At 64.4% G+C, this 12,261-nt stretch overlaps 1 protein-coding gene across 7 annotated transcripts in view; it reads left to right on the forward strand.

Annotated features, from left to right (window-relative positions):
• PPP6R2 (protein phosphatase 6 regulatory subunit 2) overlaps window positions 1-12,153 on the forward strand; it is an 87,193-nt gene extending 75,040 nt beyond the window's left edge. For 4 of the 7 annotated variants that reach the window (XM_059187391.1, XM_059187390.1, XM_059187392.1 and 1 more), the window contains 14 exons: window positions 1,307-1,510; window positions 2,697-2,761; window positions 4,434-4,549; window positions 6,035-6,120; window positions 6,435-6,515; window positions 6,885-6,982; window positions 7,458-7,515; window positions 7,682-7,806; window positions 7,933-8,096; window positions 8,459-8,624; window positions 8,710-8,798; window positions 9,251-9,410; window positions 11,007-11,243; window positions 11,326-12,153. In XM_059187391.1, the coding sequence (XP_059043374.1) occupies window positions 1,307-1,510; window positions 2,697-2,761; window positions 4,434-4,549; window positions 6,035-6,120; window positions 6,435-6,515; window positions 6,885-6,982; window positions 7,458-7,515; window positions 7,682-7,806; window positions 7,933-8,096; window positions 8,459-8,624; window positions 8,710-8,798; window positions 9,251-9,410; window positions 11,007-11,243; window positions 11,326-11,377 (1,701 nt within the window). In that variant the 3' untranslated portion in view covers window positions 11,378-12,153. Of the gene's footprint in view, window positions 1-1,306; window positions 1,511-2,696; window positions 2,762-4,433; window positions 4,550-6,034; window positions 6,121-6,434; window positions 6,516-6,884; window positions 6,983-7,457; window positions 7,516-7,681; window positions 7,807-7,932; window positions 8,097-8,458; window positions 8,625-8,709; window positions 8,799-9,250; window positions 9,411-10,146; window positions 10,300-11,006; window positions 11,244-11,325 lie in introns of those variants that run through there. The other 3 variants (XM_059187388.1, XR_009357037.1, XM_059187389.1) reach the window with 3 other exon arrangements.
• The last annotated feature ends 108 nt before the right edge of the window (window positions 12,154-12,261 follow it).

The raw sequence follows: 12,261 nt of genomic DNA on the forward strand, positions 1-12,261 counted from the left end.
ATGTTGTCACATGTGCTTTCAGTAGCAGCTGAAACGATCATGTGGGTTTTTCCCCTCCGTTGTGCTAACAAGGCGCGTTCCACGGCTTTTCAGAGTCAGCCCGTCCCTGCATCCAAGGATTAGATCCCATGTGGCCTTGGAGCGCCGTCCCTTGACGTGCCGCTGGTCTGGTTTGCTCGAATTTTGTTGAGGGTGTTTGCGTGGATGTCCATAAGGGTCATTGGTGTGTGGTCTTCTTGGGATGTCTTCCTCTGGCTCTGAGAGCAAGGTAGCACTGTCCTCAGAAAATGAATTAGAAAATGTTCCTTCTCTTTTGGGGAAGAGTTTGAGAAGGATTGTGGTGGTTGGTTCTTCTTTAGATGTTCGGTGGAATTCACCAGTGACGCCGTCTGGCCTACGCTTTTCTTTCTTGGGGGGTGGGTCTGGCTCTGTTGAAGAGGAAGTGACATTGTGAAGTCACCTCCAGGGTCACTCCAGGCCACACAGGCAGAGAATGTGAAGCTGAGATTTGAGAACTGTGTCAGGCAGGTGGCTTCCTGCCTTCAGCCACCCCCAGATCCTTGGTGTGAAGGAGGGTGAGGTCTGCACCCCGTCCTCCGGCCTGTCTCCCGCGCTGCACACCCTTCCCCATCCCCCACGGACAGCAGAGGGCTGCCGTAGCCGCTGCGGGGTGTGAGGTGGCCAGAGGGATGTGGATGGCCATTCTGTGTCTCCCCTGCTTGCTGCCGGCATGCGGGACCGGAGGGTCCGAGGCAGGCGGCCGCGCCCAGCCCTGTTCTAGGGGAGGGAGGCAGCCCCCTCACCCAGCCTCCTCTGGGCTTCAGCCTGTGCAGCTGAGGCGTGGGCCCCGCTGGGTCCCCTCAGGGAGCGTCCATGGGTGCGCGTCTCAGTGCCGTGTCCCCTCCTGAAGGAAGTCCCCGGATGTTCGAGAATATAATGTACTTCCAGTAACTCGTGGGTCAAAGACAAAATCCTAAAGGAAGAACAGTAAAAATACCATAGAGCAAAATGTGTAAGGGTACCTGGGAGAGGAAAAAAGGCTAAAAATGAATGAGTTAAGCTTCTAACTTAAGGACAAAAGGATGAACCTACCGCAGGACGTGGTCAGAGGAGAGCAGAGTTGAACAGAGTGAGAGCAGCAGCTGCAGATGGAGGGCAGGCGGCGCGGACAGAACACACTGGGGAAGAGCCTTCAGCATCCCCTGGCCGCCGAGATGGTCGGGGGCAGCGGCCCCCTCGCCTCTGTGGTCCTGCCACTAGGAGAAAATCCATCCGCGGACTTTCCTCTGTCCTCTCTTTACCCCAGGACCTGTTTTTTAAATACACCTGGAATAACTTCTTGCACTGCCAAGTGGAACTGTGCATAGCCGCTATCCTGTCCCACGCCGCCCGGGAGGACAGGGCAGGAGCCAGTGGACCGGACAGTGGGGTGGAGCTTCTGCCCGGGAATGGGGACCCTGAGACCCCCCAGCCTGCCGCCAGCTGTCCCGAGAACACAATGGTGACCCATGTAAGTCCAGCCAGTGTCGTGTGTGTTGCTCTGTGCCCCCGTGTGTCTGTTCGCTGAACCCCATCCTGAGTTGTGTGGATATCAGCACTAACACGGGCCGCCCACGGCTGCCCCGTAACCCTCCCGGGATGTAGAGGCCCTGCCCGCCCTCCACCCATGAGACGGACAGTCACAAAGAAAGTGTCCACGTTTGCCAGGGCCCCTGAGCTGGGGGAGCCGAGGGCAAGGCCCCGTGGTAGGCTGCAGTCAGCAGACGGGGAGGCTGCCCAGGTCTGCTCCTTCCAGGCCAGTGTGCTGTGTCCTGTCGTGTCTGCTGCTGTCCAAGGAACATGCGAGGGAAAAAGAGAGAATGTTGAGTCTCACGAGAAAGCGTTCCAGGATAATGGGCCTTCTGAAACTACACCTCTCTCCTTTCCTTGGGTCTTCCTTGCTCCCCCGCGAGTGCGTGATGGACGCTCACCTCCAGGACTGCCCACGGCTCTGGGTCGTCGAGCGAGTGCACCCCCGCTGCCCGGTCTCCCTTGCCCTGGACAGTCTGCGTCTGGCGGGGGGTTGGTCTCAGCAGGTGTTTGCTGAGGAGGAGAGGGAGCAAGTGCCCGGCCCTGGCCAAGGAGCCGCCTCGGAGACGCTTCCCTGCCAAGGCCTGGGGCTCTGCAGGGGCAGCTCCTACCCTCAGGCTGTGAGGCTCACCCAGGAGGAGCAGAGGCTTGGGAAGGCCTAGGTCTCTGGTGACAGTCCCCGTAGAGGGTGTGTGGCTTGAGCGAGTCCTGCAGAGAGCCGGCCTGAGCTGGACAGCAGCCCTGGGGTAGACAGCTGCGGATAGGCAGCTGCAGTGATGAGGTCCACACAGGGTTGGGAGGGTGGGGGGGGCCCCGTGAGGGGTGGGGGGCGAGTTGAGTCCCAGAACAAACGTGCAGGCACAGGAAACCGCACTCGGGCGCAGTCCTTGCCTCTGGACACAGAGAAGGGGGGAGGAAGCCAGGTAGAAGGAGCGGACCCCGGGCAGCCCTGTGGGGCCTGGAGCAGCGGCTGCCCTGCTGTTTGCTGGGGACTGCAGGGAGCCCATAACGGTGTCCCCACCCACAGGACACAGCTTGGCGCTGATGTGCCTGCTTCACCGTCTAGGGGCTGGTGGAGGGGTGGGTGCAGCCCTGTAGGCCCTGACTGGTGTCCCCTCTGCCTCTAGCTGTTCCAGAAGTGTTGCCTGGTCCAGAGGATCCTGGAGGCCTGGGAAGCAAATGATCACGCACAGTAAGAAGCCATGGGGGAGCGGTGGGGTTGGGGGCAGGGGGCCCCCGAGGGCCCAGCATGGGCTCCAGCGCAGCCATGGCGTGGCCAGTTCAGGAAGGTTAGGGCTCGGGGGGCTGGAGGAGACGGGCCAAGCAGCTGTGCTCCATCCCTGCCCTCCCGTCTGTCAGCCAGAGCCCACCTCCCACCACAGTGTGTCCTCAGTCCCCCCATGTCCCCACCCCGGCCCCCAGCCAGTTCTCCCTGAGCCCAGAAACCCACCAGGCGCCTGCAGCCTACTCGTGCTGGCTTTCCTGCCCCATCCAGCTTGGTCTCCCCCGTGCCTGCAAATCTCGACCACCCGGGTCCCCCAGAGGTGTGGCCTGCAGGGCCCCGTGTGGGCAGCCCCAGGCCTGGCCCTCACCCTGCCTTCCCTTGGCCCTGCCGGCTGCTGCTCTCGGGGTCTCTCTGACCTCAGCTGGTTCATAGCTCACATCTTGCTGGTACAGAACCCATCCGTTTGTATCCTCCGTAGCATACGTAGAGCATCCAAGACGGGGCCCTCTGCCCTTCCTGGGGCCTGGTCCGTGCCGTGCCCACTGAAGCCCTGGACGGAGTCTGCCCTCGTGCGTTCTGTGTATCTGTGCGTGGGCACCTGTTGGTGGTGGGGGGGCACTTCGCTGCTGTCACTGAGGGTTTGTGACACCCCAGAGGTTAGCGGCGGTCTGCGCGGCCTTGTCCCTGGTCCAGCACTCCTGCACCCAGAGGTGCAGCTGCACAAAGGCCTCCCCGTGGGCCTGTCGCGCCGGCTTCTCCAGACCCCTGCCTCCGCCTGGCTGGGCCCCTGGCTCCGGAGCTCACTCGTGCTTGCTCTCCGGCTGCCGTCAGGCTTTTAGGACAGAGAACAGGGTCAGAAACAAAACTCGGTCCTCTCTGGGACTTGCGTGCTGTGGTTCTAGATGTGTGAACTTTTAATACCTTCCTAACGCAGAATGGATTTTAAGACGGGCCCTTCTGTTGGGTCTTGTTTGTGACAGACAGGAGTGCGGGGTGGGGCGGCGGACAGAAGCGAGGCCTCGGGCCCCACGTGTGCAGAGCTCAGTGAGGGGGAGGCAGCGTGGACACCCCGAGAGCCGGGTCGAGTGAGGCCCGCTGGGAGCCCGGCCACCTGGAGCAGCCCCTGCCCTGGCCTGCCCGCTCTGGGTCCCGTGTGTCTGTTCCTGAGCGTCCCTGGGTCAGGACGTACACAGGGACACTACCTTTTAGTCTTTCGGAGTCTTCTGCCCCACTGGGTGTTTCCCTCAGTCAGCCAGCTCTGGGCGGAGTCGGGAGGGCGTCTGGGGCCAGGACAGGTCAGAGGTGTCCGGGTGTGAGCCCAGGGACGTGGCATTGGCCCAGGCCTGCAGGGTGACCGCAGGCCCGTCAGGCCTTACGTATGGCGCGGAGGTCCTGTCTGGATGGTGGAGGTGGGGGCAGCGTCTGCCTAGTCCGCGCCTGTCGGTGGTGAGACCAGGGTGATGGGCACGCGGCAGGCGCTCTGCAAAAGCGAGTGTCCGGCAGGTCAGGCTGCAAGGAAGGGTTCTCGGCGGGGGGCGCGGAGTGGGCGCAGGGAAGGTCGTGCGTGGCAAGTCAGGGCCCTGGTGGACACCCCGTGGGGAAGCCCAGGGGTCCCCTGACGCCACTGCTCCGCTTTCAGGGCAGCGGGCGGCACGCGGCGCGGCAACATGGGCCACCTCACCCGGATCGCCAACGCGGTGGCGCAGAACCTGGAGAAGGGTCCCGTGCGGGCGCACATCAGCGACGTCCTCCGAGGTGAGCCCTTCCCGTCCTCACTGCCTCCTGGCAGCCGAAGCCCTGTTCTGGGGGTTACTGCCTGAAGCGGCCTCTGACCCCCGACCACCCCCCCGACCCTCACCCGCCTCCTGCAACCCCATTTCCTGCACTCTGGCCCCTCAGCAAGTGCAGCCGGACCTGGGACAGACCGATTGTTTCCCCACCTTCTCTCAGGGGGGCCTGGGACCCAGGTGTCCATGCTGTTGAACAGACATCTTTGGGGGGGTCTCCTTGTGCCCCAGGCCCTGGCAGGCGCCTGTGTTCAGAGGGGACCACCCGTGGGCTGCCTGAACACCACCCTCCTTCTCTGACTCAGGCAGTTTTGCAGACCTTTCCAGCACAAGTCTGGGGACCTAGAGAAGCTGGGGGAGCTGGCCTCTGTGCTCAGAGACTGTGGGGCTTGAGACACCTGCCACGCCCCCGACCTGGGGCCCTAACCCTCACGCCCCTCTCTGGCCCTCTGCTGTCCCGCCGTGATCTTCAGTTCCTGGGCACCGGGCTTCCCCAGCTGAGCAGGGAAGGCCCCGGGGCTCTTGGTTCAGACAGGAAGTGGGCTGCTCAGAGGGGCTTGTGCATCCCTGCCAAGGGGGATGATGCCCGGAGCTCATGGGGACGGATGGGTGGAGTGGACGCATGAGTCCAGGAGGCTGAGGGCGGACGGAAGCCAGGACGCGCAAGGTGCGGGGCCGGTGTTCACACCAGCTTCGGGACCAGGACTGTCTTCCTCAGCCCCTTGCTGGAGGCTTGTGCTGAGGGACTGGTGGTTGCAGAGAGCAGTGAGCTCTGTCCGGAGGCCCCACAGGGTGTGTGCGAAGCTGGGACTTTGCACACCTGCCTGGGTGTGCTGAGGCAGGGGCTCGGGTGTGTGAGCCGGGAGCAGGCACAGGGAGGGGCCGGGGCTCATCCCCCACCGCGGGCCGCACCGTGTGGACCTGTGGCCATGCCGCACTGGCTGCCTGGCCACCCCCTCGGAGGGTCTCAGCTGTGGTCCCTGTGGCCCAGGGCCAGAGGTGAGCTGAGGAAGCTCTGGGTGGCCCTCCAGGAAGGACGCAGCGGCGAGGTGTGTTTGGCTCCCGGGTCCACTGACACCCGTGACAAGGGGTATGTGGCCCGGGGAGACTCCCCACAAAGGGTACGGTTTGGGGTGCGAGACCTGAGCCAGGAGCTCTCTGCCGTGGTCTTCTGTCACCGGCTGCAGACCGGAAAGCGGGGACACAGGCACGTGTGTTGGGCCGAGGGGGAGTGAGGCGGTGGGCCGAGAAGGAAGCTGGGCTGCGTCTCCTCGGCAGTCCTGTTCTGCTGGGGCCCGGCTCTGTCCCCGTGAGCACCCTCGAGTTCCCGCAGGACACTTGGCTGCCTTGGCCTCCCTCCCCTCCAGCAGGCAGCCCTTGAGGTCCGCTCTGGGCGCTCCCCATCCGTGCGCAGTGGCGCCGGCCCCTGGTTCACAGCGCTGCCCCCTTCCAGGGCTCCCTGCTGACTGCCGAGGGCGCTGGGACAACTTTGTGGAGGAGACCCTCGCGGAGACCAACCGCAGGAACGCCGTGGACCTGGTGAGGGGCTCGGGGGGTGTCCCGTGGTGCTGTGGCCATGCCTTCCCATCTGCTCGTCATGCGGGGATGCGTGCGGGAGTGGGTGGGTGTGTGCCCATGTGGCCCCATGTCCCACACACAGTGCTGTCCTGCTTCAGGCCCCGGTGGCCCCCTAAAGCCTCAGCAGAGCCCCTTCCCTGTCCCATCAGGAGCCCTAGTGTGCTCTCAGGGGCTCCTGATGCCGAGGCCCCGTGTGCCCTGTGCTGAGGGGCCGGGCAAGGGGGCAGGAGCCCCGGGGGTGTGGGGCTCACATCCACCCACTCTGGCTGTTCCAGGTAAGCACCCAGCACCTTCACCCCTCGAGTGAGGATGAGGACATGGAGGGCGTTTTCCCTAATGAGCTGTCCCTGCAGCAGGTGCGTGTGGCCGCTCTGCCACCTCGGCAGCCCTGACCCGCTCTCGGCAGCACCTGGGCCTCCAGCCCCGCCGAGCCGCTGCGGGACACGCCCAGGGGAGCGCGCTCGTCCCCACGCACCCGGCTCGAGCAGGGGTGGGGCCAGACGTGCAGCCCCTGTAACGGGGGGGACCCCTCAGCCACCTTCCATCAGTAAACCCTGGGGGGCCCGGTGGACAGTGTTGAAACCTAAAGGAAACGAGGGTCTTTGGACACGACCCCGCGTGCGTGTTATCCCGAGAGGTTAGGTTGGGAGAAACCGCGAAGCACCAGTGGGTTTTCTGGGCGCAGCCTCGGGCTGAGGCCTGCCCTGCGTCACCCTCCCCGCCAGGCTTTCTCCGAGTACCAGGTCCAGCAGATGACGGCCACCTTCGTGGATCAGTTTGGCTTCAACGACGAGGAATTTGCTGACCAGGACGACAGCGTCAAGTGAGCTCCCGGGATGTGCGCGGCGCTGTCCGCCCCGGGGTCCTCGCACCGAGAAGCCTCCCACGTACAACGCGGCCCCCACTGAGCCTTCGGCATCTCCCCGACCTTGTCCCCTGTCCTGCCTGGCCCTGGAGGCTGACCTGCCCCTTTCTCAGCTGAAAGCCCCGTCTCTGTGGGAGGGTCCGGGCTCAGACACCCTCAGGGGTGGCAGGTTGTCACTGTGCAGACCGGGGACGGAGTGGGCCCGGCACGCGGGGGCGAGGAGGGAGGCGGATGGAGCGCTGCCCCCTTCGTCCGAGGCCCCCCATCTGCCTACACCCACGTGGCCGGTCGCTGCCTGCAGAGCCGCCTACACCCATGGACTCGGCTGTGCTCCCCTGGGAGGGGCAGCTGCGGCTGGTGTCCCCCAAGGGTGCGAGCGGGAGTCCCCGGGGCCCGGGCAGCCCGGTGCTGAGGCCCGCCCTTGTCGCCGCAGTGCTCCTTTCGACAGGATCGCGGAGATCAACTTCAGCATCGACGCAGACGAGGACAGTGTGAGTGCCCTGCTCCTCACCCGCGGGGGCGCGGGGGACGCCGTGCCGGCTGGGCAGTAGCGGGGGGCAGGGCTGCTCCGTGGCACCCGGGCCCGTCCTGCCAGCCGCTCGCCCCGCTGAGCCTCTCCGGGCGCCCGTGTAGCTGCGTGGGTGCTCTTGCTCGCAGCCCAGCACAGCTCTGTTTGAGGCCTGCTGCGGTGACCGCATCCAGCCCTTCGACGACGAGGAGGAGGAGGACATCTGGGAGGACGAGGGGACGCACCGCGCCGCCCGGGTGACGGCCAGGGCCAGGTGTGAGGCCCGCGGGTCCTCCCCAGGGCCCCTGAGACCAGATGTGCCCAGTGCTCGGAAGGGACGCTTCCAGGGGCCCCATGTGCTGCCCTCTGGTGGCTGCTCTGACCTTGTGTCTTTCCCTAGGTTTGGGGGTCCTCACACCTCAGAGAGCTGCTCCAAGAATGGCGGGCAGCGTGGGGGCCAGGACAGGAAGGAGGGTTTGGAAGCAGACAAGGATGCCGCCCGGGCGGGTGCTTCCCTGGCTTCTACCCAGAAGGAAGGTCCTCGCTTGGAGGGTGGCTCAGAAGGTAGATGCTGGGGACACGGGGTTCAGGCTGGGCAGGGAGGGGACTTGGACGGGGACACAGGCCCCACCTGGCCTGTGCATGGTGGGATACACGAGCTTTCAAGCCATGTTCCCCAAAGTGGTGGCTTTCCTGTGCCGCCAGCCACGATGACGCAGGATTGGTGGCCGATGCTCCGGCCTGTCCCCCGGCTGCCCCCTGCCACCAGTCGAGGTTACCCAGCCGCGCCATCACAGCCAGCGGCCTGTGTCTGTCCACTGGTCCACTTCCCATGGGAACCCCGTAGCGCCTGGTCTTCAGGGCCCAGAAGGCAGGTGGGGCCGACCTGTGGGTCAAGGGTGCCTGGTCTGCTGTGTCCCTCCCAGAAGGTACCTCATGGGCAGTGTTTGATGAACCGGTGAACTCGCCAGTGCCGGCCCCAGGAGTGGCGGTGGATGTCGGTTCCAGCGTGTGGGCGGCCAGCACCCACAGTCCCTCGACTTCGGAGGAGAAAGGCTGGGCCAAGTTCACCGACTTCCAGCCTTTCTGCTGGTAAGGTGGGGTGGGCCAGGAGGTCACCCCATCTGCCCTTGGGGGTGGCATCTCCCCAGAGGGGGTTCAACCTTGCCTTCTACAGCTCTGAATCAGGGCCCAGGTGTAGCTCCCCGGTGGACACGGGCCACGGCGATACCCAGGAGGGGCCGAACCAGGGCCCAGAGAGAGCCCGTGAGTAGGAGGGGCTCTGAGCACAGGGAGTGGGGGGACGTGGCCAGGGCCCCACGCCCACGGTCCACTCCCAGGGGAAAACCGGCAGTCCTTGGGCTGTGGGTATGGCCGGCTGCCCTGTCCATGCTGCTGGGAGCTCTGGCAGGCAGTGAGGGCTTTCCCAGCCCAGGCCTTTCCCAGCCCAGGCCAGTCTCTGAGGCCTTGCTTTGTCTGGGCAGGTCACCCTGGTGCAGTGTGCCCCCTCACTGGCCATCCTAGGGCCTGTTTAGTGTCCTTGACCCTGAACCCCTCATCAGACAGGCTTGGAAGCCCCACAGGGCTGGGTGGCGGCCCGTCTTGCCTCGGGGAGGACTGTCTCTTCGTCCCGTTCCTACAAATACACACGTGCAGACGTGGCTGTAGACTCTGAGGTTCCTCTGCTCTCCCTGGACATCAGCAACTTTGTCTCGTAGGCCCGGCTTCCCCGTGTGCCTGGAGCGCCTGTGTCACCAGGAAGGCCCCCTTGGTGGTCTCTGACAACAGTGAGGACCAGCAGAAGACGGCTGGTGCCTTGGAAGCTATCAGTCTGGGTCCCAGCCGGGAGGCCCCCCCGCCGTCCGCGTCAGTCCCCAGGTGTGCAGGATGGCGGCGGGCACAGGGTCCCTAGGGCACACGGATTTCTGGCTGTCCCCAGCACTCTGCTCACCTGAGGGTGGGCTAACCCTGCTGCCCTGATGACCCCATGACCAAGGCGGCCAAGTGGGAGCCAGGGCTCAGGCATTTTCATAGAGATGAGAGCGTAGGGCCTGAGTGTCCCGGCCTGGGGGCTAGGAGATGGGGCTGCCTCACCCTGGTCTTACTGAGGACAGTGGCCCGGTTTTTGGGTCTCAGGCCGGCTGAGCTGCCGCCCCAGGATCTGGGGTTGCCCCGATGGTGGGGAGAGAGCACGACGGCCTTTATGTAGTTCCGTGTCTGCTGTCCCTCACGCTCAGACAGCGAGCGGGGTGGGGGTGTCCTAAGACCTCTCTGGGTCACGAACCCTGGCTGCAGGTGTCCCTGCCTCACACGCAGGACGAGGGTCTAGGCCTTTGGGGTCTCTCATTGGATCCCTGGCTGGGCCTGGGGGTGTGGGGGGCCGCGTAAGGAGCTGTGAGTTGAAATAGGGAATGGGGGGCTGGTGGGCACTTGAGAGGTGGTGGTGGAGCCAAAGAGTACAGGGGTGGCGGGGGGGCAGCAGAATCCAGCAGGAGGGGACAAGGACCAGTCCATGGTGGCCTCTGGGATTTCCTTCCCCCGTAGCCCACTGCCCCAAGCCCTGGTGGTCCCAAATGGTTTTGTGGCTTGGTCCATCCCATTGGTGGAGGTTCAGCTCTGGCCCACAGCACACTCGTTCCTGGGACCCCAGACAACACGACGTGTCGTTGGCCCCCGCCCTTGGGGGACCTAGCCCAGAGCCAGCGGGGCCTCGTTGATGAGCGTGGATTAGGCATGGGGGCCATGAGTGGTGGCTTTCGGGTTACAGGTACACGCTGGGTTCTTGAAAGGCTTTAACTTTTTCTCAAAGCTCAGAATCACTGCAAGTCTTAAAACCTCTTCCTCTTTCCTGACTCCCTGCCCGAAACCACCTCCGCTCTGGAAAGCGGGTGTCGTCATCCTTAGAGCCAGCCATGTATTTCCAGGGCTGGCCGCATGAGTGTTTCCGGCCACCCGTGGTGAACCCCTGGTCTGTGCCCATCTGGGCCGACACATGGTCACCAGGCTTCAGTGTAGGGTCCGTTTCTTCCGCTGCCCGTGGTTGCTCGTCGCTGGCTCCCAGGGGTCTCATGTGGACCCGAAGCAAGCACTGGGCAGGTGTGGGCTGAAAGGGCAAGCCGTGGACTCTGTCCTCCCGGGCTGTGGACAGGAGGGCCATGAAGACCAGCACCCAGTGCCAGGGCTGGTGTCCTGAGGTCACCTGTTCTCTCCCTCTCCAGGCGTGGGAGGGAGCGTTTCTGGGCACAGGGCCTGCAGGCCCTCCCCTAACAGGGTGGGGGTGGGGGCCGTCTGGAGAGAGACCAGATGTCCGGGGCCAGCTTGGGACGCGCCTCCTGGAAGGTCTGAGGCCTCAAGTGGGCAGGCAGGGGGTCTTTGGTGATTCTAGCACTTGGGGTAGCAGAGCTGCCTTGGCCAAGTGAGTCCCTGGGCTACCTTGGGGGTGGCCCAGGACACTGGAGCCTGTCTGCCACACAGGGCCGAGTGCGCCGGCGGCCTGCTGTCGGACCCCACCTCCCCCGCACCTGCAGAAGCGACCTTCACCCTGGCTGTGGCCGTCCCTGCCGAGGCTGCTGTGGCGGCCACCCCAGCGCCGAGCAAGGCCGGCCCCACCCCAGCCACCATGGCAGGCCCCCCAGGACCTGCTGTGGCCGTCACCACTGCGGCCCCAGCCACGTGCACAGCAGCCATGCTGGGGACCGTGACAAAAGACAAGTGAGCCGGTCAGGCTGGGGGGTGGGGGTGGCTGGGGCTCTCGGGCCGCGAGGGTTCCAACCCCCGACCCTTCCTCCTACAGGAAGACAGACTCCCCACCGCCTGCCGGAGCCGCCTCGAACGGCCCCGTGTGACGCTGCTGCTGCCCGGCCACGGCGCGCCCTTCGTCGAGAAAACTACCTGGTGATGCAATTTGTCTTTTTTAATTTAATTTAATTTAATTTTAAAATAAATGCTGCATTGGTAAAGCTGGCAGTTGGACCCAGTTGGACAGCCCAGCCTGCGCCTCTCCTGCCTGACCCCGAGGGGGCCTCGAGTCCAGCTCCGCGCACAGCAATAAGGCCTCGGGCGTGCGCTCTGCCGGTGGGAGCCAGGGGCCGCGACCCCGTGACACCGTGTGGACTGAAGGCCGCGATGGCTGTGGACGCCACAGGCTCCGAGCCTCAGTTTTTACTTTTTTTTTTCTTCCAACAAACGCAGGAAAGAGCCACGTGTTTGCACTTTTGTGTCCAGCCACAGCGAAGGGTCTCCCTGGCTCTGGGGACAAATGCGGGTCTGGAGCCGGACTGGCCAGACAGGGTCTTAGCTGCCCGGCGCCCCTGGGAGCTGGCCCTGAGCCAGGCTGCAACATTTGACTGCCTTAAAATGAGACCCTCATGGCCTGGTGGGCAGTTGGGGCACCTGGTTAGGGGCTGGCCTTGTGTGTGCAGGATGGGGCACAGGGGTGCAGAGACTGGCTTTGGCGGTGCCAGGGCACCCGTCGGGGAGGGCAGGGCCAGGCCCAGGCCCCATCATCCTGGAGGAGTCTGTAGGGTTGTTTTGCGTTGAGTCCATTTTTAATGTTCTGAGAATCTGACAGGGCACCCAAGACCCCAACTCCCAATAAAAGTTGTGTTATTCTTACTGACAAGCCTGTGTATCGTGAAGCTGCGGGTCCCGGACCCAGCCTGGCGGGCAGTGGGGGGCGGGGGTCTTTGCTGCACTCATGCCCACGGCTGCAGCAAGGAGTCTCCAGACG

This window comes from Mustela lutreola, chromosome 8 (genome assembly GCF_030435805.1).
Source record: "Mustela lutreola isolate mMusLut2 chromosome 8, mMusLut2.pri, whole genome shotgun sequence".
In the NCBI taxonomy this organism is placed as follows: Eukaryota; Metazoa; Chordata; class Mammalia; order Carnivora; family Mustelidae; genus Mustela; species Mustela lutreola.